The sequence below is a fragment of the Cyprinus carpio genome, chromosome A20 (genome assembly GCF_018340385.1).
Source record: "Cyprinus carpio isolate SPL01 chromosome A20, ASM1834038v1, whole genome shotgun sequence".
NCBI classification, from domain to species: Eukaryota; Metazoa; Chordata; class Actinopteri; order Cypriniformes; family Cyprinidae; genus Cyprinus; species Cyprinus carpio.
The window spans coordinates 19,745,645-19,760,735 of record NC_056591.1 but is presented as its reverse complement, the minus strand read 5'-3'; the positions used below and the strand labels follow the sequence as shown (position 1 = coordinate 19,760,735).

The 15,091-nt window shown below is 35.5% G+C and overlaps 1 protein-coding gene across 3 annotated transcripts in view; it reads right to left on the bottom strand.

Annotated features, from left to right (window-relative positions):
- Nucleotides 1-15,091, bottom strand: part of LOC109080239 (nuclear receptor coactivator 1-like) — a 52,703-nt gene that overhangs the window by 26,996 nt on the left and 10,616 nt on the right. The window contains exons 1-2 of one of the 3 annotated variants that reach the window (XM_042778027.1): nt 10,053-10,682; nt 3,110-3,215 (exon numbers count right to left, since the gene is read on the bottom strand). In XM_042778027.1, the coding sequence (XP_042633961.1) occupies nt 3,110-3,215; nt 10,053-10,152 (206 nt within the window). In that variant the 5' untranslated portion in view covers nt 10,153-10,682. Of the gene's footprint in view, nt 1-3,109; nt 3,216-10,029; nt 10,683-15,091 lie in introns of those variants that run through there. The other 2 variants (XM_042778030.1, XM_042778029.1) reach the window with 2 other exon arrangements.

Genomic DNA, 15,091 nt, shown 5'->3' with positions numbered 1-15,091 from the left:
TTGAAGTTTCTATTCATCAAAGAATTCTGGGGAAAAATGCATCATAGTTTCCACAAAAATATTAAGCAGCTTTCAACATTAACCAATAATATTCCTTTCTTGAAAAGAAATGTTTCTTGAGCACTAAATCAGGATATTAGAATGATTTCTGAAGGATTTATGACTGCTGGAAATTCAGCTTTGCATCACAGGAATAATTTACATTTTAAAATATATTAAAACAGATTTTTTTTTTAAACAGCAATAACATTTCATGATATTACTGTTTTTACTGTATTTTGATTTAAAAAATGCAGCCTTGGAGAGCATAAGACTCTTTCAGAAACATAAAAAAAAATCTTATCAACCCCAAACTTCTGAATGGTAGTGTATATGTGAAAAGAACTAAAATAATTCTTAAAAGTCTAAAGCACTGTACTTTACAATGTAAATGAAAACAATAAAACATTAAAAATTAAAAATGTAATATTTTAATATATAGGCATGGGCCGGTATGAGATTTTGACGGTATGAAACCCTTTAGCAAAATTTCACGGTTTAACGGTATTGTTGTTACAGCTCTGAAATGTGTTTATTTTAAATGACTGGGTAAAAAAATATTTATATTTTTTCCCGCTGGACACAATATATATTTTGTTTTTAAGCAACATACATAATATTAGAAAAAGTAGAATTAGTTTATTTTTTTCTTTGATTTGTTTCCTGAAAAGAGAAAAATAAAGACTGACATTTTTATTTAACCTAAATCTGTAATTACAGTTATTTAATTTTTGTTATATAATTCATATACATATCATTTCATATAATTTAGTTATATAATAATAATCATACAAATAATCTGATTTAATAATAACCCAATCTGAAGCAAAAACAGAATGTTCTGACAAGCTTTGTGAAATTACACTATGTAAACTTTTCAGAAGACAGTCAGCTCCCCTCAGAAACACATTCATATAAACCCCCAACTCAATATTGAGGATTTTCTTCCAATAGTTTGTGCATCATGAACAGTGAGTGATCTGCCTGCTCATTATTTTTCTCTGTGCGTCCGTCTTCAGCGTCTCTGGCCTGTGTTAACGGGCATTAACAGACTTCATATTTTCACATAAATTTTGGAAAATGATTGCATTGCAACATTTGTTTAAGTCCAGAACAGAGAGTTGCAATAAGGCAAAAACAGCCGGTTGCCGATCGCGTAAAGGCCAAAGTATATTTCAGCCGTCCGCGCACCGACAGCATTACGTTATTTTCATCATCAAGAGGGCTTGCGGACAGCCGCGCACCCCGTGGTACTGCACATGTGTAAAGCTTCTCCGTCCGCGCTCATCTACGTTTGAGTATACTTTTGAAAGCTGTGCGGACGCGGCTGCTACAGGGCATACCGCAGGAAAGGTATAATGGAAAATATTAGTGGTTTTGAAACTTTCAAGTTACGGTATACCTTGAAACTGGTAATCGGCCCATGCTTATTGATATATAATATTTTCTATAAAATAAAATAATATTTTAATTATATTTATGTATTTTTATCATATATGTAAATATATTTCAGAATCAGAATTCAGAATCAGAAAGAGCTTTATTGCCAAGTATGCTTGCACACACAAGGAATTTGTTTTAGTGACATAAGCTTCCAGTACACAGAGACAACAAAAACACTGAAAAAAACAAAACAAAAAAACAATTATTTATCAAGTGCTATGTTATCCAGGGAAATACGTAAAAGCTCTCCCTTCCTCCAGAGTGCGCCGTGCATGCGTGACCAACGGCTGCCATACATGTGTGAGGATTGAGGATGTTTTTGGTCGTGCTGCTCCTGGGTGAGCAATTGCATGTACATATGAATGACTTGCAAGTGTGAGCGCATTTTAAAGTGTGTGTGTGTGTGTGTGTGAGGGAGAAGACGGCAGAGAAAGTAGGTCAGTGCTTCACTAAGGTTGTGCGCAGACGCACTGCTTACACAGGTCAGGGCGCTGCGTGGGGTTGCTGTAGAAACAGGCTATTACTTCAGCCCCGCCAAGGCCCTATGGACGAGTATCACCCAGCCAGACAGACCAGTTCTCCTCCAACCAACCCTGACACAAGGAAACCTTCCAAAACAATGTGCTGGCCAGCTATATTACACCTAATAACAACCCACTTTTGGACCTATATCGTGCATTCCTCAAGACAGATACTTTTGGGACATGGCTTTTAGTTTTATTTATAAAACTGTTTTGTGCACAGAGTTGGGGGGTGTGAATCCGGTCCGGGCTGTCACTTTTATTCTAAAATTTAAAAGACTTTATAAACATTTTTGAATTATAACATTTGTTTGAATAACAAACAAATGTTGTGAAAATTAAAATGTCTAAATTGTCATCCATATTCTAAATTCTAAAAAAAAAAATTATTATTATATTAATAAATAATTTAATTTTTTTGTTTTATTGTGGTTTAAAAAATCTTAACTGTTGCCATTATTCTAGTATTTAAAAGGCTATTTTAATAAATACTTGTTAAAATATTTTATTTATTGTAAAAAAAAAAAAAAACACGATTTAAAAACTAAAGTGTCTATGTGTCTTATTCTAATATTTAAAAAATGTTTTGTTTATGGTTTTGGGGTTTTGTTAACAATCACAAAATAACAAAATAAAAAATAAATAATATTTACATTTATATTTTACATTTAGTCATTTTGCAGATGCTTTATCCAAAGCGACTTACAATTGGTAAATACATAAAGCGCTTCTTCTTAAAGAGGCAAACAAACACAGGAAGTGCTTGTAATACCAAGTTTAAGGCATTGTTCAAATAAGTACAAGCTAGAAAGAGAAGGAATAAATAAAGAGAGAGACTTTTTTTTCCAAGTAGCTTCGAAAGCGATGAGTTTTCAGCTGTCGCTTGAACAAGAACAAGAACAAGAACACACACAAATTGCATTCTTGTTAAAATAGATTTTTGCCTGCTATTCACCATTTGGTGCATTTCCTCTGACACACCTTGACTGCATTGTCTGCTTGTAAGTCGTTGTATTACATAAATGACATAGCTCCTAAGATCTTATAAAACCCTCAATAATGTGAAACACTCCGAACTGGAGAAGAAAGACAATCTTATACTTCACCTGAGACCAGAGGTATCACATGGAGAGCCCTTCCTCTTCCGTGACTCTGGGGTGTCAGGGTCAAGGGCATTCTCCCCTGCAGCACTCATTTTCAGCATATGCACACCTGCAAAACAGGGTAGTTACAAGTCAGCCAACAGAGTCAAGCTCGAAGGAACCATTCTACTAAATAAACACAATGCAGGACAACGAAGTTAAGTCATCCAATGAAATCCAGTAAAAATGAGTAATGGAAGCTGTCATTGTCTGATACCTATATGTTGTTGTTTATAACTGATTTGATAATATCATCTAGAACTACAAATAATGGTAGAAAAAAAATCCTGATTGGAGAATCATATAGTTCATATAGTTCTATGAATAAAAGCATGAAAAAGTTTTTGAACAGTACTTGGAAGTGGGGAAGTCGTGGACTAGTGGTTAGAGAGTTTGACTCCTAACCCTAAAGTTGTGGGTTTGAATCTCGGGCTGGCAATACCACGACTGAGGTGCTCTTGAGCAAGGCATCGTACCCCCAACTGCTCCCCGGGCGCCGCAGCATAAATGGCTCCCCACTGCTCCGGGTGTGTGTTCACGGTGTGTGTGTGTGTTCACTGCTGTGTGTGTGCACTTGGATGGGTTAAATGCAGAGCACGAATTCTGAGTACTTGGCTGTATGACAAGTCACTTGTCACTCACTTGTCACTTCACTTACTTTACTAACAACTGTAATTGAAATAATATATCATTATTACTGTTACATAGAATTCTCTTTTCATATTTCAGAAATAAGAATGAGATTATATTCTGAAAAAAAAAAATTTGAGAAAATGTTAGAAAATCACAACATCAAATTGTCTACATCCGGTTAACTTGAGCAAATGTTCTCTACAAGCATCAGGTGTCTTCAGTTGTAGTATGGAACCATAGAAACAGGACACATTCAGGCTGCACATAAGGAAATCCTAAAGAGCATTCACAGCACACATATACAACAAACATACATACCACTGCAGGTATTCAGAACCAATACACTGTTGACTTGTCCACAATCCAATCCTTCATACATAGAAAGCTCTGTAGCTACTGATATTGACTATATAACCATGTTAGGACAGAATTTCAGCTTATAAGACTTCAGTAATGATGAAAAGCAAGGTTACTACCGCAATACACAGGGTGAATATGGTTAGCTGTGGCAAGACCACACATGGGACAGCACTATATTCCACCAGATAAACAATTTCAACTTGATGTTCAATCAAATAAAAAACCCAAGTTAAAAAACAATGAAAGCTATAGATGTTTGAAAGTAATAATAGTAAAATAACTAATATATTAAGAGCCAGTGTTTCTTCACCTTTTACATGATAGCGCTTGATCCAGCTCCCCTGGTGCAGGATACACCACCCCTTAATTTGGTGACATCAACAGCAATTGTTCACCTCGGATGGCCAACTAAAATGCAACTCTAAAGTAAATCCTGCTCTACCTGGAGTTTTTACAATCACTTCAGTTTGAAGAAGAACATTGATTAGCCATATCTTGTGTTAGTGTTTTTCACTCAGGGAGGCCACCACCTAGACCAGTGCCTGGCTCCACAGGCATAGTCCACTTTGATCTGCAAGGCCTGAACAGGCTGCTATTGTGGGTCTGTTGAAAACCTCCAGCGGCCCCTAATCCCTGGCAGCTCCATTTCCAGCAAATTCACCTCAAACAGGCCCATTTAAGAGCAGGGGGGTTACTGAATTTTGGGCTGGTTTTAAAATTTAAACACTTGAACGCCTATTTCAGGAGAAAAAGCAAGTGATTTTCTTATATTACAAGCTTTATCATTGACACATTCCACAATAAGAAATCACTGTTGAAGGATCTACTGAATATAACACCTATACTTAAAAGATCAACATAAGCATTTACAATCTAGAACATAATAAAATCCCCCTGATTCACACATTTGAGCATTTATTTAAGAAAGTTTGGTGGAAATAAGGGCACATTTTGAGTTTACTGCCCCGTTTTTTGGGGCCCCTGAGCCTTCACTTTATTGCTCTGGAGAATGTGAAACATGACCATGCATGCGAACATGCAAAATTGTTCAGAAATTAGGCTAGATTCTAAAAAAAAAAAAAAAAATCCACCAGGACCTAATGACTCCTGTGCATCTGAGCGGCCCTTACTGTAATTACCAACAGCTTGCACCAGTGTGTTCAGTGTTTAGTTCAGCCCTGCTCAGCCAAGTGTTGAGGAAAGCCAACCGACAGGTAATGAAGATACCTGTGCTTAGACTTGAGTATAAATAGTCGCACTGCTCGTGTTGCGAGTTAATCTACATCAGCTAAAGCTAACGTTAAAGAAATGGACATGTGATTTACACAAAAACATTCACAGAACCTTAGTATATTTCAACTTCCCAAAACTTGTTTTGAGCACTTTTTTCACAATTGCTAGCTAATGGGACACCATTTCTGTGCCTTTATCTTCCAAAGAGTGATATTTCAATATCTCAATGCATGTCCATTCACATTAACAACATTTTACATTCCGCATTGTAGTTTAATAAGAAAAACAATAATTTGTCGCATTAGCACATTAGTCTTTCAAACAAGTTAGTCTTTTACCGTCTGCTGGAGCTCATATTTCTTGCTAGATAAGAAATAATTGGCATCGTCCAATCTGATTTCAAATTCCCTCGCCAAATGCAGTGGATAAAACACACTAAATGCTAAGCTGTACGAAGTTGACGAAACAGTCATGAATCTTGTCTATAGGTCAGCTTAGTCCTGTTTATAAACTCTGAGTCATCAGTCTTTAGTTGCGTGTAAGTTTGCATGTAAGCTGATGCTTCTATCTTATATCTGGTAATAAGTTGTGGGGCTATTTAATGGAGCTATAATTAAATCTCTTTGAAAGAAATGGATAAGAGAGAACATACTGTTATCTTCTTCTGCCAAGAGGTAAAAAAAACCCTTAATGCCATCATGTAACTCTAATATCTAAAACTTTTTTTTTCCACACTGAAAAAAATTTAAAAAAAATCTGAGTGGATGTAAATGTCATGTAATTAAATCAGTGAAATCAACAATAAAATGTTAAGTTTTTTCATCTTTAGGTGAATATATCTAGTTTTGAATTAATCTGCATTTGTTCAAGACAATGTGCATTTTTTCCATTGCAAAATTTATCTATGTAATCCCAGCCAATCTTCTTAGGTACACACAACAAACAATAACCTTGTTTTATTTACTCAGTACAAAATAATTACTACGAAGCGGAACACGCGGACTAAACATAAGGTAAGAATAAAGTTAGCAAAGTAACATTAGTAGGTTAGGTACATGTCCACAGTCTTTATAGTTTTCAAGTTGTTGTACAAAAACAAGGCTTTCATGTAATTTGAAGCTTTATGCTTTATGTAACTTAATAGTTATAATAGTTAATGGTTACGTAATAGAAAATAGTTTTAATTTAGAACTCTTAAAGTTATGTAGATCACACACAAAAATGACTAAACAGACAGAAAAACTATAGAAAGACTAACACATTTCCCATCTTTGCATTTGCTTTTAGTAAAAGAATATCATGAGTAGTGGTGCAGCGGATCACAAAACTCACGGTTCAGATCATATTATGGATTTTGAGTCATGGATTGGATTGGAAAATTTACTGAAAGATTACTTTAAGAACTTCTATACTACAGCAAAAACTAGTAGCTTAACTAATAAGGTCAGTAATAAAACAAGAACAATTACACAAATTACAAGCATAGATGAATACTACATAACACAGTTACAAATAAAGTCAGTAACAGTAGTATTCAGGTGCAGAAATGTTATAATTCAGTGTAAAATAACACAATAGGGCTCACACATTAAATAAAGATTAATTTTTGTTAAAGCTGTGGTGTTATTTGATAAGCGGACATAAGAAGGTATTTATTGGCTGCTGTCTCTTTAAGAACAAATGGACTTAATACTGATATACATCCAGTTTCTTTCTCAGCTGTTTACTTTCACTTAAGGTATAACCGACTGTTTTTAATAGAATACTTACCAAAAGCACACAAGTTAAAATTGCTTGAATGTGTAAATTGGCAAGACAAAACATGTGCAAATGATAAACTTTCACTCTATGATGGTTAAACTTAACAGTTAATCCACAAATCACATGTGTGCCAAACAGATCAGCTACGATCCGTTGCACCCCTAATCATTAGTATGGTAAGACTTCATACCCATTATCACAAGAGTTTACCCAGAGAAATCAACAGATGTTGATTGAGATGTTGATGTCTAATGATTTATCAATACAAACGAACACAAACACAAACTAACAAGCAATGTTACAATGCCCAATATAACCAAAACAGAGTTCTTTATACATCAAAATAAACGAGATAAAATAAATTAAAATGTTTTCAATTTAGCTTCACCAGACAAACAATCATGTGTATACTTGTCTGTGTGTGTGTGTCTCTCTCTCTCTCTCTTTATATCAAGGGTGTGACTTTTCCCTGGTGCCAATCGGCTACCTGTGCTGGCTGGCTGCTGACCTGCTTATGGGAGGTCTTTTGTCAATTTGAATGCTGTCTTCGGTACAACCCACTGCTCAGTCTTCAGACGTCTGAGTTTTGATGTCTCACTGCATATTTTGTAAGCATAAATGAATGTGCTGGGTGAATATGTATGGGGTGCCTCAGGGCTCAGTACTTTGTCCCCTATTAGTCTCAATAAACACAATGGGCTCTATGATAAAGGCACACAGCTTGTCCTATAATTGCAGACTGTATGTAAGACTACCCATCATTTCAATCTGACAACCCTATCATCTCATCTTGTATCTGTGATTTCAGACATCTCGGCCTGAACAAAGGATCACTACCTTTAGGGTTCAACAATACAACTGTGAGGGTAGTGTTTGCTGACCTGTTAAAGTTCACTTCCAACATGTTGAGGACCAATCCTGCAGATTTTTTTTACAATATCAGAAAACAGATCCCATGTGTCTAGGTATGCTGCACAGTATTGTTGGGCGATATGTTCATTTTTTGAATTGTCATATCGTCAGCCCATGAGATCGACCATACACGATATTATCATGCATGGGTGGAGCAAGAGAGAGACTATTTGTCCTTGTCATAGCATAACTATTTGGTGTTTTAAGCCACGCAGGTGCGAGAGAGCCTATGAAATCACCAATAATCGAAAAAATATACTTTCAAACATACTGATAAACTAACTTTAAATATAAAAATACTGTATTTAAAACAGCTAGGTCATATATAGTCGGACGCAACTGTCATATTGCGCGTCCTGTGACAATTGCCGCATCTGCGCACGGAAGTTATCAGTCTAAATGCTCTTCAAACTCAGTCAACGGTGAAAATCAATAGTTTCATTTAAAGTCCAACAGTTTAACACTAATATTGGACATAAACGAAAACTTTAAATACAAAGTATTCAAAACAGGTAAGTTCATATATTTGGAGTAAAGTTCAATTGAACTGATGCATCAGCCATACAGCGCTCCGGACTGTGCGCCCCATGATGAGCACGATGCACCACCACAGACACAAGAATGAGATGCATTCTAACATAACTGTGGCATTAAACTCAGTTAGTGAGGGCTCGTTTAAAATATTGCACATATATAGGCCGTTCAGATTACTTGTTAAATTGCAATGAAATACCTTATATCTGCAGACGATGTATGTCTGTTTGTGGATGGAGACTTCTTCACTGGCTACAGGCTCTAAACCTCATTTGCCCACGCGTGTGTGTGAAATGCGGTGCTGAAGTGAAATAGCTGGGCAGTTTGATAGCGAATTATAATAGGCCACCTAATAAAAAGAAAAATAATAATAATTATTATTATTAGAATTTAATACATTAATAGGAGAATGAGCCTAATATCGTCTTGACTATCGACAGAGACATCTGCTATAGTCGATATCTCTGACTATTGTCGATACACAATACTATCAGCACAACCCTACTGCACAGTTCTTAGTTCAGGTTCTCAGCTGACCTGAAAAAGAAAACTGACCATAAAAGATGATAGAAGTTTACTCTAATGCAGTGGTTCCCCTCCTTTTTGATTTCAAGGCCCCCACAGTCAACAAGAATACTTAAAGATGCCTCATCCTTTAAAAAATAAAAAATACAAAAATTAGAAGCGTTACAATTAAATGAAGTAATTAAAATAATTACTAATAATTACATTGCACAATTCAAGAGGTTTGGGGTTAATTAAATTAGGAAATATCTTGATTTGCAGTTGTTCATGCTTATTTTAAAACATTTAAAGTCAACTTGAGACCCCTTGGAAGTTTGCTGAGGCACCTAGTGGGCCCCAGCCCCCTTGCCTGAGAACCACTGCTCTAAAGTCTATTATAGCACCCCCTGTGGTAACACTGAGAATGCAATGCATATTTGTGTCTCAATGTGAATTTCAGAATGAAACATTGAGTGAAAGTGAGCTTGCATAGCTAGAAGCAATCACATACTTGCATAGAGTAAAACAACATTCATAAATTTCCCTATTTAACACTGATTAAATATTCATGGAGAGCACAGTGTGAAGAACACTTCAAAATCAAGAGGATCTCACTCATTCTACTAGTACAAAAACAAAAAAACATTATCCTCATTACATCCACAACAACATTTTAAAATGTGAACATTCTAATCTGCGCTCACTTTGGTCACTCACTCTCCATGCTAGTGTGTAAAATCTCCTCACACGTCCATAAGCAGACAAACAAACTATGAAAGCCCTGGGAGGCCTGCAGTCCCTTCACATGCTCGGCACACATACTCTCCCACGCGTATGTGCACGCACACACAGTCAGCCTGAAAGTAAACAACCTGCTTATGGGAGAAAAACAGTGGAAGGGATTTTCCTTTTCACTCGCTCTTTCTCTCGTTTGCTCACTCACACACTTGAGGCAGGGCTCAGCTGTCACCTATGAAGTTGGCCAACTCAGCCTGTCCGGTCAGAGAAAGGTCCATGACAGTTGCGCTAACCCCTCTGTAAGCACGAGCTGTGGCCGTGTGTCGTGCCATTTCCCAGGATACGGGGCTCCTTCTCGTCGAGAGCTACACTAATCACCTCACGCGCAGACAGAACAGCAACGTATGTCACTGAGCGAGAGGGACAGACCACCATAAACCGAAGGAGAGGGGATGAAAAGTATTGTTTACACACTCTTATCAGTGCTCACGCCAGACGAAAAGAGAAAAAGTGTCTCATAAAAGTGAGCTAACAGGGCACAGCTCAACACGAGAGGGGAGAGGCCCTCGTAGAGGAGACCAGCAGCAGAACAAGGAAGTTTCGAAACAGACAAATCCCACGCCTGACTTCACACACCCGGCCCCCTCCATCCGTCAATGGTTTGCTCCATGAGAAGCCGTGGAGTCACTGTTGCTGTCTACCTCCCCATAGCGATGCAGAAGAGAGAGAAAATGTATACAGCTCTCCCTGAAAATCTGAACACAGTGTGAAGCTGAAGCAACAGTCGTGACTCATTCTTTGATGATGTGCCAAATAATTCAATATTTCTCAAAGAATCGTGAGCTTCCCAAAGCAGAAATTTGACCAAAATTATTTTGAAAAAATTGACAATGATCCAAGGCATGTGCAAAACTACATTTTCAAAATGGATTAGTCAGGAATTTGTCTGAATGAAAAACAAGCTTGTAATATATATATTATAATATATATATATATATATATATATATATATATATATATATATATATATATATATATATATATATATACATATATACACACACACACACAAATGGGAACATATTGTTTGACACAATTGTTTATACCTTGATTCAGGATATTTACTTTGATCCTAGAGATCTTAGTCTTTTATACTTAATACGCAAATTTCTAAGACCTCTAAATTACTTACAGGATCAAAATTTTGATATACAATCGGACACAATCTTCTACATGTTTGCTGCCCTCTGATTGAAAGTTTTTATTTTTTTTTAATTCAGTAAAATTCTAAAAACATCCACCTTCAGGTCTTTTTGCTGTGAAATATATAAAGTAAAGGTTGGAATAACTCATAGTGTTAGTAATATTTCATGATTAATGCTTACAGATACATCTGGCTTCTGGATCTTAACTTTCATCCCAAAACATATTATTGGGCAATACAGAGTCACAAATTATATTTATATGCATTTTAGGTAAGTAAGCTTCTAGAAATCTCACTGAGTCACATTAGAAGCTATAAGGATTTTATCTTACTTTTTAGCCAAATAATTACCAGCAAGTCAACAAATTGTATATTTTTGCTCAGTTTGGGCATCTGAATGCATCCTACATCATACCTACTGGGCCATAAAAGCCTAATGTATCAAATATTATACTTAACAAAAAAATTTTTTTTTTTTTTAATTCTGATGAAAAAAAAATGAACTATTATCTTTATTATGTCTGGCATTACAGGGTTAAGAAAGAAATAGTCCAATGCAGCAGGGCTAATTTCAACAGCACAAAGAAGCTATAGTTGCAGCAATATGCTCTAAGTGACATAACTACAGAGAGACAGGATCTGAACAACTCTAAATTATAGTGTCAGCTTCGATAGCATGCAAACAAGTCTGGCTTAAAATGAGGTCAGTGGATTCTTATGAAGTTGGAGAAATAAAGAAAATCAATGTTATTTTAAAAGTGTGTTTACTTGGACAGTGATAAAAAAAACACTATGGAAATCTCCCTCTGTTTGGTGTCTTCATTCATGCACATATTCTGCTTGTGCACACAAATTGATAACACACACAAAGCCACATGCTTGTGTTTTACAGGCTTAAAAACAAACTCAGAATCTGTTTGAAAACCACTGTGCTACAGCCTAGCTTCTCTTTGCTATTCAGTGTAATTGCACCCTTGAGTATGCACTTGATTTTCCAATAGTCTCCATAGTATTTTTTTTTCACCTCCTCTGACCCCAGGTTGCAGTCTTGCAAAGGAACAAACGTAAAACTGAATACAAATGAAACACAGAGTATTAATCATGAAAAAATTGTTGTTCTGAGCCTTATCAGCATTAAATTACCCAAACCTTACTGTATAACACTGTACTCTCGACATGAGAATAAGATCATGGGTTCCATAACACAAAACACATGTCAAACAAAACCCGATAATTATGGGGAAAATTGTTGGGAGAGTACAACCTAAGTATGCGGAAGCAGTAAAGAGAAGTCTGACAACTGCGGCTAAGAAACCAGGTGTCAAAGCACTGTACAATCAGCACAAACACCTTTAAAGAAAACACAGGCATGCAATCATCGTACAAGCGAAATAAACTGCCTTATTCCAAACTGAAGGGTTTTTGACTAATTCATGCAAGTCAGTGATTACCCTCATATTAAAAGGGAGGTCTGTCAATTCAGCTGGTTTCCAAGCAACTAAGTGATCAGCATGAGCATTTTTCCATACATTAGGAAATGGAGCAAATTACATTTTAGTCGGGGGTTTTTGCATTTGATTACAGCTTGTATGATACCAGTAACCAGGATGAAAACATACCATCTGACAGCTTTAACCTACATCTCTGTATGTATGTTGTGTGCTTTGCATCTTAAAAACATGCACACAGGTAAATGCTGATGAATTTTTTTATGCTTTTACTTCACAAATTTATTACCGTTTTAGTTACTTTAATTCACAGAAATGAAAGTATGGAGGAAGAATAAAGCACTCTGTCTCACTCCTTTAATCTGCAGTATGGTAAATCTTTTATTTAATGTAGCTGGTTGGATTTACTTGCAATAATCTTATTAACTGGGACTTTTACAAACTAATATAAGCCTGTTTGTGAAAACAGAATGAATTACACTTTTTCATAATTAATACATCAAAATTGAAGGAAACACTGCACAATCCTAGATTAAAATATCTATCACAAAATTAAAGAAGGTTTGCACTATCACAAAATACATAAAATGCTATTAGGTAAGGTGTACAAATTTTTGACTTTTATGCAAGGCAGATCACTAATTTCTCCCAGTCACATTGATTTTCTCTTCTTCATAATATCAAATGTTTCATAACTTCTACAATCAATTTCTTCTTGCCTATATTTGAAGATTAATATACATGAGGATCTGTAATTTAGACCAATTAGATTTTAGTGTGGGCAGAACTAGAACGGGAAACCAAGCAACCCAATAACAAGGGGTGGAGAGTCCTTCTAAAGCATCAAAGACAATAATACAGCAATCAGCAAAAGCGGGTTCTTTAATGCATACATTAAACCATGCTAATAATTAAACTACCCAAGTTTGAGTGTGAAAATTTAACTGCAAAATAAAACAGTGAAAATAGATGCAGTGCAGGCACAATGGGGTTTCACATTACCATGACAACAGCTGAACTACCACTACACATCTAGTATAAGCAATCGCAGAAAACACCATGCAGTAGGGTAAGGAATAGTGTTACACCTGCACCGACTGTCCCTAGCACCAATAATTCATATCTGAAACACCTCAAAGTAGTGTGCTGTACTGAATACCTTACTTGTTTGAACAGAAACAACTGTCTTAGGGACACAATTTATCGGTTAACTTTGCAGTGATGACATTAGTTGACAGTTGTGATTCCACAATAAGAGGACTATGATATACAGTTTTGGAAGCTACTTACACTTTTATATTTATTCATTTAATAGATTTGTTTATCCAAATAAGAATAATACAAGCAGAAGTGAAACTATTGTGTGCCAAGATACAAACTACTGAATATTTTTAAAAAGCTACACAAGTTACAAAAAAACAAAAACAAAAAAAGGGTAATATATATAATTATAAAGCAATTAAATTATATAATTAACTGAAAAAAAAAAAGAACGGGCAGCTAGACATGTGCACAAAAAAAATGATATATTTTTAATAATATTAATGTTAAAGGGATCAAACCCATAAGACTTCTGTTCATCTTCGGAACACAAATTAAGATATTTTTGATCAGATCCGAGAGCTTTCTGACCCTGCATAGACAGCAACACAACTGACACATTCAAGGCCCAGAAAGGTAAGGACATTGTTAAAATAGTCCATGTGACATCAGTGGTTCAACCGTAATTTCATGATGCTACAGTCAGAAAGCTCTCGGATTTCATCAAAATATCTTAATTTGTGTTTCAATGATGAACGGATATCTTACGGGTTTGGAACGACATGAGGTTGAGAAGTATAAATCAGCCTTTAATATGTACGCTAATAAAAATATAAACGCACCCTAATTTATATAAACAGATATAAAATGCATTAACAAATTTACAATACCATTCAAAAATTTTAGGTTTGAGATTTTCAGCAGCCTTTACTCTAGTCTTCAGTGTCACATGATCCTTCAGAAATCACTCTAATATGCTGATTTTATACTCAAGAAACATTTATTCTTATTATCAATTCTTAAAACAGTTATGCTGCTTAATATTTTTGTGGAAACCATGATCAAAAAATTTCAGGATTTTTGATGAATAGAAAGTTTAATAGAACAGCCTTTAGAACAACAAATAAATCTTTTGTAACATTATACATGTCTTTACTGTCACATTTGATGAATTTAATGCATTCTTGCTAAATAAAAGTATTTATTTGTTTCCCCCAAAAAATCTGAATGGCCTAAAACATTTGAATGGTGGAGAATTTAACATTTAAAAAAAAGTCACTATAAAACAATGTATGAACAAACCATTTGAATCAATAAAATAAACACCCAATATTATGTTACGAGTATCTGATTTTTACCTCTGCACACGAGGCTAGACGTGTAATATAATGTGATATAAACAACGGTGATGTAATGTTTAGTCATGCCACCACTGTTTGGAGAAAATAGCTTGTTACTGGAAGCGCTACACTATTTTGAAAATAGCTGAGCTACTGTCACGCCACTAGAACACAGTCCAGTTAGTACCATCACAACTTGTAGTTAGTTACTCCAAAACACTAGATGATTACGTAAACA